Source organism: Strigops habroptila, chromosome 6 (genome assembly GCF_004027225.2).
Source record: "Strigops habroptila isolate Jane chromosome 6, bStrHab1.2.pri, whole genome shotgun sequence".
NCBI lineage: Eukaryota > Metazoa > Chordata > Aves > Psittaciformes > Psittacidae > Strigops > Strigops habroptila.
The window spans coordinates 28,872,450-28,890,755 of record NC_044282.2 but is presented as its reverse complement, the minus strand read 5'-3'; the positions used below and the strand labels follow the sequence as shown (position 1 = coordinate 28,890,755).

The window sequence follows — 18,306 nt, the reverse complement described above, 5'->3', positions numbered from 1 at the left end:
AGTTTCCGATAGATGGCTCCCGAAGTACGGAGTCGATGGCAACACCGAGTACAAATACAGGATTAGTTTTGCGACCGGCAATTCCGTCGTATCATAAACCAGCGTTACGCAGTACAACAACATGATAACCTTAACCCAGTTCCCACGAGTGATAAACAGCACATCAGGGAACACATACTGCAAGGTGTTACCTAACACAACTGCTAAGAACAAGCACAACAACTTTGAGAGCAAGTAAGTCAAGACTGTGACCAGCGACTACTGACCTAATTTAATGAATGCCCATAGCAAATTTGTTTTAACATGCTCTGGTCAGATCCGTCTTTATCTCAACACTTCGTGACTCATGTTCAGTGTCCGAAAGGACTGTTGTGGTTTAACCCCAGCTGGCAACTAAGTACCAGGAAGCTGCTTGCTCCCGCCCCCAGTAGGATGGCGAGAATGAAAAAAAAAGGTAAAACTGTGGGTTAAGATAAAAACAGCTTAATAATTAAAATAAAATAAAATAATAATAGTAATTGTAATGAAAATGGAGACAACAAAGAGAGAGAGAGGAATAAAACCCCAGAAAGACGAGTGATGCCCAACAGAATTGCTCTCCACCCGCTGACCGATGCCCGGCCTGTCCCTGAGCAGTGACTGGCCCCAAGTCCCCCAGTTTCTACACTGGGCATGACATGCTGTGGTATGGAATACCCCTTTGGCTAGCCAAAGGGTCAGGTGTCCTGTCTCTGCTTCCTCTCAGCTTCTTGTGCCCCTCCTCACTGGCAGAGCATGAGATTGAAAAGTCCCTGATCAGAGTAAACGCTACTTAGCAACAACTAAAACATCGGTGTGTTATCAGCATTATTCCCAGATAAAAGCCAAAACACAGCACTGTACCACGTACTAGGAAGAAAGTTAACTCTATCCCAACTGAAACCAGGACAATGTGGCACTTAGGGACATGGGTTTAGTGGTAGACTTGGTAGTGTCAGCTTAATGGTTGGACTTGATGATAGGTCTTTTCCAACCTAAACGATTCTATGATCTTCTCCACAGCTCACTCTTGCATAACTGCTACCTATATTTTAGCGAATAGCAAAGGTTTATATCCAGATTAAGCAACTCTCATTTGATAGATTTGGAATATTATTTGAGACCAGTATTCCTTAAGTAGCAAAGCAGAAAGAGAAGAATAAAGAAAAAGAACATGAAGTGGAAGAACAAGAACCATAGATTTATACAAGAGGTAAGAACATTAATCAGGAATTATTTCTCTGCCCAGGAAGCAGATGCTGTGAAGAAGCAAATCTCTGATTGAAACTGAAAGACTGAAAGAAACTTTTTAAGATGAGACCCATACTTTCCAAGTGATAAAGAATGCTAGTCAATTACTGAACACCAAGGATATGTCTCTCCAGAGTCTTGTGGATTCATGAAGTTCAAGGTGGAAAGAACCACTGGATTATCCAGCCTGATCTCTTCTTAGCACAGTTTAAAAGTTTTCATGTAGTAGCTCTAGCAATGGTCAGAGTAAGTTATGCTAAACATACTGTACTACAAGCCTTAGCTTAACTGTGAAAAGCAATAAAATACATGCATTTCTTTCCAGAGCTTATCACTTCTCCCATTTCTCAGCACTTTTTTCACTGCCCTTGTGCCTCTCTTTCTCTGTTTCACATCTCCCAAATACAGAACCTGCCTCTAGTCCCTTCTTCACTGCTGGTCTGAGTTTTGATAAATCTGTATTTAAATCTGGTATGGCTGGCACTGTTACTAAAGTGGCGGCAGTATTCCATTACTACAGTGGTGGTGTGGTTATGTAGGTGCTCCTGGTGTGTTACAATTGTACTTCACTTTTCAAAATATCCCACTTCAGACACCTGTGAACTCTGGCTTTTCCTCACATAACTCCCCCATAACCACATGTGAGATCCAGCCACCCTTCACAGTGTGATCTGTAGCTTTCATCAGCTTCCTACAATGTTCTGTTCAGCAATTTCTCATCACATGCTCTACATTTCCATGACTCCCCCATCAGCTTAACCTCAGGCCAGGACCTAGTCAACGGTCTGACCATTTGCCTGCAGCCTTAACACCATCTTTGTATCAAGTTTATTGGCAGACATTTTATATTACCAGTATAATACTCAAAATACATCACAGAGCTGATCCTCGAGGTATCCTTCCGAAATGAACAGCTCAATCACTTCTTACTGACCCTTCCTTTTTGGGATCTGTTAATTAGCCAGTTTCTAAATCAGCATTTTGTGTGCTGTAAAATGCACAGATGTGTGTACATCTACCTCGTCTTCTTTCTCCCACTCATTTTAATTTTGCCAGGATTCTATATAGTATCCCAATTTCTCATCACAGCTACAGAAATTAAATGACAATTCCTTACAGCATTATTCACTGACTAGAACAACTATCTTCTCCTTTGACCCCATCGAAACTTCTGCTAATAAAATAGTCTATGACTACGTCCCTCAAGAGGACACAGAAGCAGAGCAGATTCATGCAACTTGTGCTACCTCTTTAAATCTTTACTAGAATTGGATTCTGGTGGAGCATGAGAGCTCCAATACAACAAAACCATCAAACCCACCAAAAATACATATATGCACGGAGGAGTAAGGCAATGCAGAAAAAAATATCACCTCATTTATTCATAGCTGAAAGCTATAATTGCTTTATTCTTAGTAGAGAAACGCAGACACCTCCATGGGATCATCAACTGCATTCTAAAATAGGTGGTTGGAGTGAATTTCTCCCTTGGAATATCTCTTTTCCTTGACTGTAGAGTCATCTTATATCACTATATTACATGAGATTGTCAAATTCGAGATTAATAAAGATGAGTAAGATGAATTTCAATGACAGACCAATGTAGGTATAATATTAATACGTCATGTGTAGTGTGTATGGAAAGCTAATGATTAGCAACTTATCACATTAGTAAGGCATATATGCATATACACACATCTCACTGCTTTTTTAGTGTTAAGATTATCTTGAAAGCAGAAGCATCAGAAGAACCATACCACTGTACAGAACACAGTAATTAATGTGTACAGCCAGAATGCAAACTGAGAGGCTGAACTGTTCTCCTCAGTTTATTTGCATTACTATAATCCAACGCCGAGAAGGGACAGCTCAGAGAAAGAGCTGCTTTTAGCAGCTTTAGGCAGACTGCAGATTTGGGATCAGCTTATGAAGAATCCGCCTGAGAAAAAGGTAGTGGAAAGACATCATCTTAAGAGGACGATGAGGACACGCAGTCCTGCTGTTCTGTTATCGCTAAATGAAGCTTCAAAAATATCCCGGTATCGCTTAAAGACGGAAATATTTTCAGATACATTTTAAGTAAGTTCGCATTACACCGTTTCTGCGCTCTGCACTTTATAATCAACAACTGAACGCCTGCAGCTCACGCTTCCCTTTCCACCCCTATGGGAATCGCGAGTAACGATGCAGCCGTGCCAGCGCCCAGGACGGCAGGAACCAAGCGCTGCTCCGGCCGCCCCTGACCAGCGCTGCGGCTCCGCGAACATCACCAGGGAAGAGGCCGGCGGCGCGCGAACCCGCCGGGAAAAACCCGCCGCCGCCGCTGAGGGAAGCCCTTCCCGCGCTCCTCTCAGTCGAGCCGGACAGCAAGGCGCGGCCGGTGCCCTGCCGAGCAGCGCAACCCTGCCCCTGCTCCCGGCAGAAAGGGGCTGCCGAGCTCAGCGGCACCGCCGCCATGCCCTCAGGGGCTGCTAACAGCCCGCCCTCCGCAGCGCGCCTGCGCACACCGTTGGAAGGGGTGCACGGAAGGAGCCGCGGCTGTTATAGACAACACTGCCGCCACAACTCCCTCCAATAGCCGCGGCCTTTGCTGCTTGTCTTTTTCCCTACCAATCAGCGCTCACTTCCTCGCCACCCCCGAGCCGTTCTGACCAATGGGAAGCGAGCTCTTTGGGCGTCGCTGGTATTCAAACTGAGAGCGGGGCGCGGATGCTAGTTTGGTCCGTGAGGCAGCAGCCGCGGCGGCGAGGGTGAGCGCGGCCGCGCCGGGCTGGAGGCTGTGGGAGGAGGAGGGAGCGAGCGGAGGGGCTCTGAGGGGCAGCGGAGGTGCGCGTTTGGCGGTGGAGCCTGGCGCGCCCCGGGCAGCCTGTGGCGGCGGTGCCCGCAAGGCTCGTCTTGCGCCGGCCCCGCCCTCTGCTGCGGCTCCCGCCGCGGCCGGGAGGCCAGCGCTGCCCTGCGGGGAGCGGCGGTGCGAGGGGAGGGCTCCTCGCCTCCTCCCCGGCCTCCGGGGTGGGCTGCGGCGGAGAAGGGGGCCTGCGGGTGGGGAGACGTGGTGTCGCTTCTCAGGCTGTTGGCACCACTGCTCCCCGCCTCCCTCTCCTCCGAGTTTCCTGGTTTTTGTTAATCTGGATGTCATGAGGGGGTTCGAGAGTGGTAGAGAGTTGGTTCTTTTGGGTTGGGGTGTTGTTTGGTTTGTTGGGGGTTTTTTTTTGACTTTTTATAAGTCTGGTATATTATGATCTTAAACGCAAGAGAAATTCTGGATAATACAGCTGGTTGCAGGCTTGGCAACGGGCAAGAAGGTATTAGGTGAGGATATCAAACCATTGTGCAGGTTATCCTCATGTAGGCTGAGGAGCAGCACGTTCCAGAAATAGAATAAAGCAAAACTGAGCTTGGTATTAACTTATGCAAGCTATTTTGGAAATAGGAGAGTCTATGTGGGCAAGAAGAGAAGAATCTTGGCATGTGTACTCATTCACTTCTAGCTAGTGCAGGTGATAAAACAGTAGCTATTCCTGAAATGATACCCTAAATTAAAACTACTCCTAGTTATGTCCCTTGTTGCTGCTTGGCTGTATCCTTAAGCTTTCAGAACTTAAAATCGTGTCTCAGTGGTTTTGCATGCTGCTCTGTTAGCCTTTGCTGCCTCTTGGTAACTCTTACCTGCCCAAACCAAGCCTGTTTTGTTTATGCCACAGTAGCTCACCTGCTTCTCTGCTGTTGAGCCTCTTTCTGGTTAGCCCTGTTTTGTGTGTTTGAGTCTTATCTCTTCTACAGTTAACACTGGAATTTTTTTTTTTCTTATTTCTTTTCGTAATGTTGCTATTTCTTTAAATAATGATTTCCCTCCCCTTCTGCTCCCCAATGTTTGACATTTTTGTTTCCACTTAAGAAAATCCTGATTTATGCTCTAGGACTTCTAAACAAAACCAGTGAAAGATTATGCACGTTTATGGGGGTTTTTAAAGCCTGTGTAGATGCTTTAAAAACATCATGTTTCTTTGTATTTTGGGAAATAGTCACTGGATAAACGAGACTTCTACTAGTGCCTGCATTAGGGAACAGTTTAGAAGTAAGTTCCCAAGTCTGTCTCGTTAGATAGCTGGTTAATAATCTTGTAACCCAGTCTTGTAATCAGGGTGTCACATGGGGTGTGGGGGGAGACAGAGAGGATTTGGAGGGCATTGCTGCTCATTTGAATTTAGATTTCGATGACTGCCTATGGAAAACTTTAGCTTGACTCTTTCCAGTAACCATTTTTTCAACATCTGTCCGGAGTAAACAAAAGTCATGGGGTTTCATTGATTGGTTTTAAAGAAACCCAGCAGTGTGAAAGCCAATGTCTCTTCCTTTAAAGCAGTAATGAAAACTAGCTTCTGCTGTACTATCTACAGAACACTAATTGGTAACTGGATGAATGACAGATAATGCCATGTATTTCTGAACATGGCTGTGTGTTATCATGTGTTTCTGTTCTTACTTGCCTTGAACCAGGGTGGCAAGATCCTGAAGGCTGGAACTTTTAAACGCTTAAATGTCTGTGTAATAGATCCTAAAGTTCGGAAAGGGTCTTTGGTAGTACTGTAGTGTATTTAAGCAATGTTGATCAAAGTGCACTTGGAGATAGTTCTACTTCCTGTAGCTGACAGCATTTTCTGTACAACCTGCAAGCATGTGCATCTTCACTTAAATGGTGAGCACTGTTAAAGAATGAACTGAATATATGAACATAATGTAAATACTGAAGAAGGTCTTTTTCCTCTCTTGCTTGTGTGTGATCTTTCTGCATAGGAAGGGAAGGATAGCTTAAATATGGGGGTAGGGTGGTCAGAAAACATAGGCATTGGTAAAGTTCCTAATTTAGAGAAGTAGAGGTGGCATTTTACCTCCTCTACATGGAGTAGAGGACTTACCTCAAAGTTCTTCAACATACAGTATCTTGACATTAGTAGGTGCTTTAATCAGGCCATAGGAACAGGTCTAAACAAATATTTAAGGTAACAGTATAGCCACAATGGTGTGGAGGTATAAGGAAAATATAGGGAATAGGATAACATTAATTTTTTTAACTAGGCTGATCAATTCACTTGGAGAGTGAACGCTTGCTTAATTTTTTTGCTTGCCCTTAATACCTTCTTAAGTAGACAGATGCAAAATATCAGTAGATTCCAGGGGCAGAAAGAGTGTACCTTTTTGTTCAATAATAAAAAAGTATTTTTATACTTTCTCTAAGTTTGCATATGAGGAAAAACTGCATTTGGCTCCAATTCAGAAACTAAACAAATAGTGTAACACAGCAAATCCTGTATTTCAAGACTGGATGCTCTTATTTATTTCTTTATTATCAATTAATATCTTTGGGTGTATTACACATGAAATCCTATGGCTAACCTGTGATGCCACTTCATCCATTTAGAACATAGACTACTGCTTAATCTTTGTCCCTTGGCTCCTTGTTTAGTGGGTCTGCGTGGGGGAGTTGGGGGTTGAAGTTACTTTAACTACTGCACTTTCTTAGAAGTAGTTCTGTATCTTCCTGATGTTCTCCCCGATCCTTGGTTCCCTGTCCCTAACCTCCTTTCCTCTACAGATTTCTAGATCTTGGGCATGCTGCCATGGAGCTATTGCACTTAGAAGCTCAGTTGCTATTGAGTGCATATACAATGACATGTTGCTACTTTAGGTCTTTGCTGTCTTGTCAGATTTTGAATGCACTTCACACAGAAATTCACAGCAAATCCTTACTTTAAAAGGAAGAATGCAGCAAATTAAACCAAAAAGGCTCTGAGTACTTGCTTACAGTTAATCTTTGGCATGAGTAGAGAGATTAGTTGCAAAACATGCCAATACACAGATGAATATGCCCTTAGTGTATTGTTTATCTGTAAAACATCATAACAGGCAGACACATTTGGAAGTGCTTGCCCTTGGTCTAAAAGTTATCTTTGAGCTTTTTTGTTGTGTTTTTATTACTGGCAAGGAATAGTTTTACTGATTTAATGAAAATTATGTTTCTGGAATGTCACGAAGTTTAGGCAAGCTTTCAGGCTTTACTGAGATTCATTTAATTTTCAATGTCTAACCAGTCCATTTCTTATACAGAGGAACTTCTTCAGGATGGAGACCTATGTTTCTTGCCTTTGCTGGATTCTTGGGATCATCTGACGTAGTCTGACCTGCATCCACCTTACCTTTTTGACAAGGCACATCCATTCTTCAGGCAAGGTTTTTTCCACACATTGAACCTTGACTAGTTAAGCAGCACACCAGAAATGTAAGTTTGATGCATGTTGGTAAGAGTTAAGATCAAATTTATGCAGAAAATGTTGTGGGGTGGGTTTTGGTTTGGGGTTTTTTTTTGTGGGGTTTTTTTTTTTGCCTACTACATTTGGCAAGCTATCATTTGCAAAAAGACTAATGAACCTTTTACATTGGTGAGGAAAATATAAATATTGTGTTTAAAAAAATCCCACTGGGAACTGTTAACAATTACAGCTGTAATGAGAGATCACAGTATTACTAAACATGAGGTAAATTTCTTTTGATCTTCTTGGTGCTTCAGATTCTGGAGAAGCTGACTTAAGTCTCAGCTCAGTGAAACAAAGGTTGTATTTCAGACAGCACTGATTTAGCATGCTGTCTCTAGCTTTCATAGTGGTGCTTTGTTTGTTTGTTTGTTTGTATAGGTCTTGCTTACAGCTGTATTTGGGAGATGGTTGCTTCTACTTTTCTTAGACCACTGAAAATCTTTCATTTTGCGAAGGAACCGTTTTCAGAACTTAATGCATTCTTTTTGTTTTTCTGCAAAAATACTTCGAGTCGTGCCTTGAACGTCTCACCAGACTCTGATAGTTGTTAAAGTGCTCCTAAGACCATTTAATAATGGTAATATAGATGGTGCATTTGACAGAATACATCTTGGAATATACCCAAACCATGCTTTGAACCTGCTAAAGCAACGCTTCTAGATAGACAAGGTCACACTTAATGTTCTTGGTGGGCTGTTTCTAGTACAGGAAGAACATGAAATATGCTCACTTCTGCTGTATAAGCAAGTTTTGTAAACATGACGGTCTTTCTGGTTTATGGTCTCTGCTTGGGGGAAGCTGAGAGTCTGCTGCTTTTTAAAGAAATGTAAACTTGAGATGACTAATGCTTTAAACTAATTATGAGACTTCCTGAAAGTGGTGCCAAGTTTATTTTTTAGATAGTGGAATTAGAGGTGGAGGAACTTTTTTATGCCACTCAATTACATCTCTATCAATAATTCATCTAAATCAGATCTGATCTCTCTGGGCCTTCCAGCAACTTTTCATTGACTTGTTATACCTGAGTACAAAAGGAACAAAGAACAACAATTTACTGTAAAAATAAACTTAATCTTTTTTTTGAACCTGTTTAATCTGTACAGAATTACCTTCCCTGTTTCTGGGTTCAGCTTCACAGTAATTGGGAAGCCAATTACCCTGGATAGGTACTTAATTCACCACAGTTTTTAATATTAAAATTCCCTTGTTCATTAGATGCATGAAACATTGCTTAATGTGGGAAAAGCTGTGATCAGTGTGTTTCATAAAAATGTGAAAGACTTTTGGTGTAGGCAGAAAAAGAATAAATCATCGGTTTTTCGTCAGTTTATTTTAGGACTCTTGCTCTGTTCAGGCTGTCTGGATTCTTATCTCTCAGCTATACCTGTGTGTTGTATTTTAGTCGATAAACTGATATAGCATTGAGGATTTGGCATAAGTTCCTTAAATAAAAATTCTTCAAATCTAAATCCATATCCTTTTAGAAATTTAAAAATAGGTGTCGCTTGTCTTTGGCAATACCCCTTTGACCAAAGGAGCGTGTAAATTCTTTTCTGCTTGCCCACTGTGCAAACTAATTGCTGTAACCTGTGGTGAGGAGCTTAGGTTAACATTGTGCGCTAAACTTTTAGGCAAGATAAGAGAAGAATGGTAACAGGATCATAGCTTTTGTTGGCTTTATGGGTATGTTCATGGGGAACATTTCAGGGTTTATGTCTTTCCCCTTTTTGTGAATTGCCTATAGCAATTCCTGTTGGAGGAACAGGGGCTGCAGAGAGGAAGAGAAGACTAATGTCATCAAAGACAAAGCCTACGAGGACATCTCTTTCTGTGGGGCTTTTTGTCCTGGAGCTGTTAGAATTTGAGCCCTTAGCTTTTGTTGTCGTATGAACTTTGACTACTTGCTGTATATTGGGTATATACCACATGCTGAAGCATCAGGGGAATCTCCTGGAAGACTGGGATCATCAGGGTGGGATAAGCTTGTGTTAAAACAGGAAGGATATAAAAGTTTGTTTGCTTTTGATGTGCAGATTTGGCTACATAATGTAGGAAGTAACTATATCTCTGTAATGGATTGCCAGATGTGCATATACATATATGGGAACTTGTGTTAATATTTTTTAGAATGTTAATAGGTGAAAGTACCAAATGTGAGAAAAATAACTTTTTTTTTTTTTTCCTCTTAAGTGCTTGGCTGTGCTACATTTGTTGACGTTGCTGAGTGTGTTTGTGTGTTTTCACAAGCTCTGCTGGGTAAATATCTCTGAGCTTGCTGTGTATCCCCAACAGGCATTTTACTATACCAGTAGCTTTCAGCATTTATTGATTGGTGGAGCTCTTAAGTCTTCTAATGAAATGTTGGATAATTATAATTTCAGTATAGTTTAATTTGCTGTGTCTTTGCAAGTCTGTGTTAATCTGGAAGTTAGACCCTCATATTCAACAGATCAGTCTTGAGTACTACTTGCTATGCTATGATATATTGAGACTTGAGGGTGAGGGGCATAACACTTTTTATTTATTTTGATGTGTTATCAATTGCAAACTTAGATTTAAACTGCCAGTTTAAGAAATGATTGCAAACACATCACAATAGCATTTAATAGCTCATCTAAGTTGGCTTCTGCTAAGGCATTTACTTGTATATAACTACATTGACAAAGCCTTAATAGAAAATTTGTTACATTTGTTTGTGATTGAGTCTCAAGCTGCAAAATATGAGAGGCTTTCCCATGGTAATTCCAATTAAGGTGAGCTACAACAGTGTTCTGCAGTAACTTCACTGGTTTAACTTTGTGTCTGCAGATGGAGGAGGGGGACCTAAGTGAAAGAGGATTGCCACAAATTGCTTCAATCATGAGTAGAGTTAGAGACTTGAAAAGCAAATACAGAAATGAAGACAATATCACAGATGAGCTTAACTGTACTAAAATCTCAGCTGACACAACAGGTATGTGTGTCTTGTTACTTTATTGTCACTTATGCAACAGAACCTGAACCGAGTGAAAGAACCATTAGCCAAAATGATTCAAGGTTCATTATTTCTTCAATATGAATGACTGCAAAATACACTTCATCTCCCCTTGTTTCTTTAGTTAATTATAGTGCTCTAATATTTAAAACAAAAGTCATTAGTAATCTTAAATGGAAGCATCTAGAAAGTGTTCTGTTCCTGTTTACTGCAGTTTTAATCAATCTCCTTTGTTTTTCTGTCAGATAACTCGGGAACTGTTAATCAGATAATGATGACGACAAATAATCCAGAAGATTGGCTATGTTTTTTGCTTAGGCTAGAGAAAAAGGGTATTCCTCAAAAGGATGTTAGCCTACTAAATAGACTCATTGGTCGCTACAGTCAAGCAGTGACCGCATTACCTGCAGAAAAGCACAGTCAAGATGAGAGCTATGCTCGCATCCTTGTGAGATTTGCCGAGTTGAAAGCGTAAGTATAAATGTTCAGTATAAGAACTCGTCCTTAAAAATTCTGCATTGGAATGCTGATAAAAATGGCGTGTTGTCATTAGTGATTTTTGCAACAAATTGTTTTTCATGGATGGTTTCATATTGGCTCCTTGAAACTCTTGAGCAGCTTTGACTCATCAGCTTATCATCAGCTTATCTGTCATCTCCACAATACTTGCATTTTTTCGTATATGCTCAGAAACATGATTGTTGAGAGCTATTTGATTTAGAGATGCTAACATACTTTTTTGGGGGGTTCTGTGTGTGAGGTATATAAGGAAATAGCATAAGACCCTTTTTTTTTCAGCTTTGTACTTGAGCTCAAAAGAAGCTGCGTGGATGAAATCTGATATAACTTTGGGTAACTGTAATCTGCGTATTAAACTGTGTGTGTGGTAAGTTAGTATTAATTTCCATGTGGTCTTCTATAAATGATTTGGCTGTGAGGCAGACAGCTTGCTATTATCTAATTCATCTAGTCAAACCATAGTGGTCTGTGCTTGTCTCATTTGTTTTATCCCTTACCTAAGAAAGACTGATCTGAGCTACACTAAATTAGCTGCCTTAGGGTAGGAAGAATGTCTCGGAACATCATTCAACAATTCCATGCTTATGAGATTAGTTTTGATTGTGGTCATTTATTGCTTTATTCAGGCCAAGCTTGAACAGTGTGGGTTGTTCAGACATGTTCAGACATGTTCAGACATTTTCAGACATCATTTGGGACAGGGTTGTAATTTGATTCTTTGGTAAGGAGTTCTTTCGTCACTTGAAATATTACAGCAAATATTTTGAAGAGCTGCACTTTTAACTTGCAGCAGTCCTTAACAATTATGGTTGAGCAGGTGATATTTCAGTGAATATGGCTAGTCTTTCTCGCATGTAATCATACCAGAACATGAAATTGTTTCTGACTGATCATGTATAAAAAAACCAGCAGTGTTGCTCATCTGTAGCTTTTGGAGATTAATGTTACTCAGTGAGTAGTTATTTGGATCTTCTGTGTTTGGCATGTTTACTTATTGCTTGTAACTTTCTTGGTGTTTGAGTGTGGGTTTTTTGTGTGTGGGGTTTTTTTTTGGTTTGTTTTTTTTTAAAGCTATTGCAAGTAACACTTTGATACATAGGTGCTCTGATGATGCCTTTGGTGGGAGAAGAAAGGTGCTTTTCAGTAGAGTTGTTTGTTCTCTGAAATGTTCCACTTAATGGAAAAAACAAGTCAGAGTATCACAAACCTTCAGAAGTGGTGACAATGGCTTGAGATTTTAGTGTCTATTGGCATCAACACTGTTTTCTTCTGATCAAAGCTGGATTATTCCATTCTTGGCACTGGACCTATATTGTTCTGGTATCTTCTCTAGCTGCAGTCTGATTATGCCAAAACCTTTTGACCTATTATGATACTCAATTTGTTTGAAGAAGCCTTAAATGTACTGTGAAACAGGTGAGGGTGAACAGTCAGCTGCATCTGTACTTATCTGTATTGCACATTAACCATGCCAGGCCTGTTTTCATGTAATGCTTCTGGCTGTAGCACAGTGCCACCAAGTGTGTGGCACTTGGTGCCTGTTGCTAACATTTAGGACTTGTCTGCATATTGCTATCCAAGTCATTGCTGCTTTCTACAGGAACTTAATTTTTAACCTGCTTTTTGAAAGTGACTGTAATTAATGTTACAGCTTAATTTCTGTTACTCTGACTTGTCTGCAAATGGGCTATTCTGTGCCTGTCCTTAAACTTACTGGAGTTCAGCAACGTGGCTAAACTGAGGCTTTTCTCATTCTTAATTCCACAGAATTCTACAGGAAATACATTTTTCTTTAGCCTTGTGTTGTATTTTTGCACTATTTTTTGAAGCTATTGTATAAATTTTTCACTGTCCCCACTCCCATGCATTGCCTTTGCTTACCTGTTGAACCAGGGTGGAATTCTGGAAGAATTCTGGAAGAAATTTGTTTATTTCTTGATTGTGGGTTCTACTAATAAGTGCTAAGATTTTTTTTTTTTTTTTTTTTTTTTTTTTTCCTTTGTGTTAAAAGGGGGGAGGGAGTCCATTGAAACATAATGTTAATCTGTTATCTCACAGTGATATAGATCCAGGCCTTCTGTATCTTGACTAGTATTTACTTAAGCTGCAGATCCTCTAGAATATTTAAATGTTGTTGTACTGTGGTGTAAGCATCTCAGTTGTCCTACTGTGACAGCTATAGCTAAACGCAAAACTAGAGTTAAAATTTAGTAAAACTATTAAATGTGAAATATCTTGTCTGAATTTTGTGGCACAATCTCTATGTTTTTGAAGTATACCGTGTTTACCACTGCTGCTTCTGGTGTATCTGCAGAAAACAGGCTCAAATTCACCTTTATTACCAAGTTTTAATAAGACTGTCACCTAAAAGTATGGGGAAAAAGGGAATGAATTCTGTACATCTTTTAAGGAGTCGATGTTCCTATGGAACCCTTGATAGAGTTAGCTGTTGGATAAATGCTGATGTTCTAGTTTTCTATAGATATGGTAGTATAAATGTACCAACAGAAACATCTTCCTTCAGTGACCTACATCTCTGCTAAGGGAATCTGACAGTTTGGGTGCAGCTGCAGAAGCTCTTTTCAATGTAGAAAAGCTTATAACTTCTAGCAAAATTTTGGAGTTCAGTATTGCTTTAGTATAATGGATTGGAAATTTTGTGACCATATTGCTGCAGGATATAACTAAGTGTATATGTTTCTGACTGATGCGATACATTTTTCCATACTTGGTGTACCTAAAGTAATTGCCTCCTTGTTCTTCTGCCTTGCAACCTCCTTAGCATAGGAGTGCATACATCTAGAAGAATGGAGTTTTTGCTCTGGATAGTGTCAGCATGTAGCCTGGAAGGGCTACAGGTGGATGTTCTGAAGAAAAATATTTATATTTTGCAGAATAAGTTCTGACAAAGAATTAGTCCTTATTCTTTCTCTTCCAGTTGAGCACATTCTGGGTTTTGGAAAGAGTCAGCTTGATATCTTTCAATTATTATTTTTTTAAGATTCATTGCTTATTTGTACTTCACTGATGGCTCTAAGGAAGAGGAAGAACTTCAGCTGTAGATTGATTGCTTTTCCAGAATTATCTAAAACCATCACCTACCACATGGAATTTCATCCTTCTTACTCAGGCTCTCCACCTTGTATAACTATTGATATGCTGTCTTTACAGTCTTCAAGATCCAGAGGAGGCACGGGACCAATTTCATCTGGCCAGACTGAACTGCAAGAAATTTGCTTTTGTGCATGTGGCTTTTGCACAGTTTGAGCTATCACAAGGTGTGTAGATAAACTTGTTTGGTGGTGGTGTTCTGGGTTTTGTTGTTTTAAACTTCTGCTCTGTTACATAATTTGCAAGGAGACTGATAGGTTTTGAATCAGAAAAAGAAAAATCTGCTTTTCTTTTTTTTTTGACTGAAATTTAACAGGAATATCTGTTTTTAAGCACAGTTTTTGATAGGTTTTTTCTCTTTAGAAATAAGATGAAAATTGGCAGTGGTTTCTTTTTTCTTTTTCATCTTTGATCTTGTGGTGGAAGATATGCGTAAGGCGCTTGCTGTGCTGAAAAATTATGCTCAAATTTGGATGGTAATTTCCCTTTATATACTTTCAGCTTGCTTGTGGAAGAAATTGTCTCCTTCCAAAGAATCTTCCAACTGGAGATTTGTGTTGGTTTTTGTTTGGTGTTTCTTGGTGGTGTGTTTTGGGTTTTTTTTTTTTTTTTTTTTTTTGGGGTGTGTGTTTTCTTGGGTTTTTCTTTTTTTACTTTTTTTTTTAATTTTTTTTTTAATTAAACCAGAATGTGCCGTAATTTGGTCCAATTACATTTTTGCCTCTGCCACTCAGGTTAAGTAGCTAGCAATTGGATTTTGATTTGATTCTTCTGTTTCCTGTTCCGCTGTTGAACATTCATGTTGGGGCAGTGGAGATGGTTCATATCTTCTTTGCTTCATAAATGGTGTGGACTGACTTTGACAGTATCATTGCTGCCATGTTCCAGTTGGGGAGCAGTTTGTCAGTATTTAAAATAGAATGATAGTCTTTGCCATATAGTTCCATACAACTGTTTTAGGCAAACCATTCTAATATGAGAGTGATGTCTCTTAAAAATTCTGGTTTCCTTTTTTTCTGTTTATCTTGTGCCTTGGTATACTGGATCTGGCTTGGGTGGGATTAATTTTCTTATATGAAGCTGTGTTTTAGATCTGTGACTACAACAGTGTTAATAACACACCAGTGTTTTAACTGTTGCTGAACAGTGCTTGCACAGTGTCAAGGATTTCTGTTTCTTGCTTGGCCTCTTCTCTGCTTGAACGCTGGGCATGGGCAAGAGGCTGGCGGGGGGTGCAGCTGGGACTAAAGGGATATTTCATACTGTATAGCATCATGCTTAGCAATAAAAAACTGCTGGGGGATAGCCTTTCCTCAGTAGCAGATGTTTGAAGACTGGCTGGGCATTGGTCTGTTGGTAGGAAGTGACAAATGATTGCACCACTTGTTCTTTTCTTCCTTTTTCCTTCTCTTATTAAACTCTTTGAGTTTTTATTCTTTTGCTCTTCCAGCTCGCCATATAGACTATTCTAGACTATATGAGTTATGCTCTAATATGTCTAGAACAATAGGTCTTCAACACTTTGGGTCAGTAGTCTGCAAAGCTCACCTGGGCTTATATCACTTCTCTCATATTGTGTGTAGGTGATGTGGCTGTGGTACTTAGTAGCAGGGTTGTGCTGCCTACCCACAGAATCCTATTTTTGGGTGTTGTCTTAATCTCCCTTCCATGGGTGATGTGAGCAGTGATCTATTTCACTCCGTTTGTTTCCTCCCTTTAGCAGCTTGCTCTATCCAGAAAGACAAGCATGTTGCCTTAAAGCTGTTTTCTTCTTTGAAAGAAGCAGCCTTGATGGATATATTTTGAGGTTTTTGTGGTTTGTTTTTCTTCATGGTTTTTGTCAGTATCATGCAAGCTGTTGTATTCTGCCTGGTATGAGAAATTATCCCCCAAATTAACTATGATAAATAATTAAAGGAGATTAAACTGTCTGTTCTACACTCTAGATTGTGAATACATCTGACTCAATATTCTGTTGTTTACCTCTGGTTTTTATAGGTAAAACCACTACCAATGGAAAACAGACTTTTGGTCCAGTACTTTCTTTAACTGTATTTTAGGATACAATTTAGATGTTCAAAGTGTCCCATGAAGCAGAGCCATTTTATTAAAATCAATAACTACATACTCATTTGTCGTCTTGGGCTTTCCATTACAGACTTTAATCTTTTTTATTTCCTTGATTTGTAACTGCTCCTTACCGCTTAGGAAATGCGAAGAAGTGTAAGCAGCTCCTTCAGAAAGCTGTAGAGTGCTCTGCTGTTCCACTAGAAATGTTGGAAACTGCTCTACAAAACTTTGATTCACAAAAAAAGCAGTTGCTTTCGGATGAGGAGAAAGAGAACATAGCAGGTAATTGCAGTTACTGAAAATGTTGGTTGAGTTTATGCATGTTGTAATACTAGATTGGAAAAAATCTTTCTAATGTTTATCTGTTCTAGATAAGTCATAATCTGCTGTTGTCTAATAAGCAAACATATTTATCTGTCTCAATCTTACTCCTTCAGTGCTTGGTTCCATTTTCAATGCGGTAATCTGTAGCTTGTAGGAGCCATAGGATTTTTTTTTTTTTTTTTTGTTTTGAAACAAATACAATCTGCAGTATTATCTGAATAATTCTAACTAATTTACCTACAGTATCAAGCACACAAGAGTCTGGACTTCAGAGCATATTTGGAAATCACAGAAGCATGAAAAGGAACGATTGTGGTGAAAATTCCTCTACTGTTACCAGACTTTTGCTTGGGTAATGGCTTGATTTCTTAACTTGAATTTCTTAAAACATCATTTAAACCAAAATTAAACAATGTTGTGTTTTCTTTTTTCTTGACTTCAGGGAGGAAAAATCACAGGAACTTGATGCTCTAGTTAATTACCACAATCCATTAAGACCACTAAACAAATCTAACCAGGTAGAACCTGTAACACTTGTTTCAAAATCTCAAACTTATCATTCTGCTTTACACAATTGATAACTTTCAATTTCTCGTAGATCTGCCCCTTTGGGAGGGTTCCTGTTAAACTAGTAACTGATGATGATGATGATGATGTGGAGAAGACAGATATCCCACGTACAGCTAGTGTTATGAAGAGGTATGGTTGCTGAGTTTACTACAGCACAACATATTTAATACTCCTTTTCAACAGTGTTTTTATTGGACAGTGGAAATGTAAGATGTTAAAATTGATCTAAATATTAACGGAGTCTTGTAATGTCAAAGATTTTTAAATTCTCATTTTTAGCATAAATCATACGATAATCATTATATTAAGAAAGTGGTCATACTTGTTTTATTGTGAAGTAACTGTTCAGCAGTGGTAGAATCTGCCAATTAAAATAGCACTTTGCTACGTGTTATCTGTAGCAAAGCCTGAAAGTAAACAGAGGAGAGCTTTTTTCTCCCCAGTGGAGCCTGTTATGCTAACTTTCGTCCTCTCTTATTGCTGTGTGATTAAATTCATGCTGAAATAGGAACTCTGGGGAGAAACATGTAGCTAAAGGGTAAGACCTACATACTTAAACTCTCAGAAGTTAACTAAAGCATGATATTCTGAATCTGTGAAAGTAGTGGATTAAGGTATTTTGCATAATAGTATTGTTCTGTCAGGATTTAAAAATACCACACCACTGGAGTTTAGGATCCTAGCCATAGCTTATTACTCTTTTCTATGGAAGACAACCAATTCTGTCATTTCACAGAACGATGTTGGCAGTGCTACAGGGTTTTTTTTTTTTTTATATTGTTTCTCACTTAGCTGTCAGAGTAGGCAGGTCTGCCTTTCTGTATATCTGAAATTTGTAGCCAAAAGTCTTCGTACAATCGCCTTTTTCATCTGGTCTGCAAAAGGTGATCACTACATTATATGTTGGCATGCAATGTAATTAACAATGGTGTTTCAATAGGCAAATATCTGGCTCCAGGCATACGGCCTTCATTGCACCTTTTCCACTATCGGAACCAAAATCTAATGGGAGTGATTCATATGACCTGGGAGACTTAAAGGTAACTCAAATCTTATTTTAAAATAGGTATAAGGAAATCTGCCTGACTGTCCTATGGTATTGGAGAAGAAAATAACACTTTTTTCCAATTCAAGTGAAAATTCTACCTTATTTCTACT

The 18,306-nt window shown here is 39.5% G+C and overlaps 1 protein-coding gene across 4 annotated transcripts in view; it reads left to right on the top strand.

Annotated features, from left to right (window-relative positions):
• The first annotated feature begins 3,996 nt into the window (after positions 1-3,996).
• TTK (TTK protein kinase) overlaps positions 3,997-18,306 on the top strand; it is a 28,552-nt gene continuing 14,242 nt past the window's right edge. For 2 of the 4 annotated variants that reach the window (XM_030490555.2, XM_030490558.2), the window contains exons 1-10: positions 3,997-4,019; positions 7,375-7,546; positions 10,389-10,533; positions 10,800-11,025; positions 14,245-14,351; positions 16,393-16,536; positions 16,822-16,930; positions 17,021-17,096; positions 17,177-17,277; positions 18,089-18,188. In XM_030490555.2, coding sequence (XP_030346415.1) covers positions 10,389-10,533; positions 10,800-11,025; positions 14,245-14,351; positions 16,393-16,536; positions 16,822-16,930; positions 17,021-17,096; positions 17,177-17,277; positions 18,089-18,188 — 1,008 coding nt within the window. In that variant the 5' untranslated portion in view covers positions 3,997-4,019; positions 7,375-7,546. Of the gene's footprint in view, positions 4,020-7,374; positions 7,547-9,970; positions 10,079-10,388; positions 10,534-10,799; positions 11,026-14,244; positions 14,352-16,392; positions 16,537-16,821; positions 16,931-17,020; positions 17,097-17,176; positions 17,278-18,088; positions 18,189-18,306 lie in introns of those variants that run through there. The other 2 variants (XM_030490557.2, XM_030490556.1) reach the window with 2 other exon arrangements.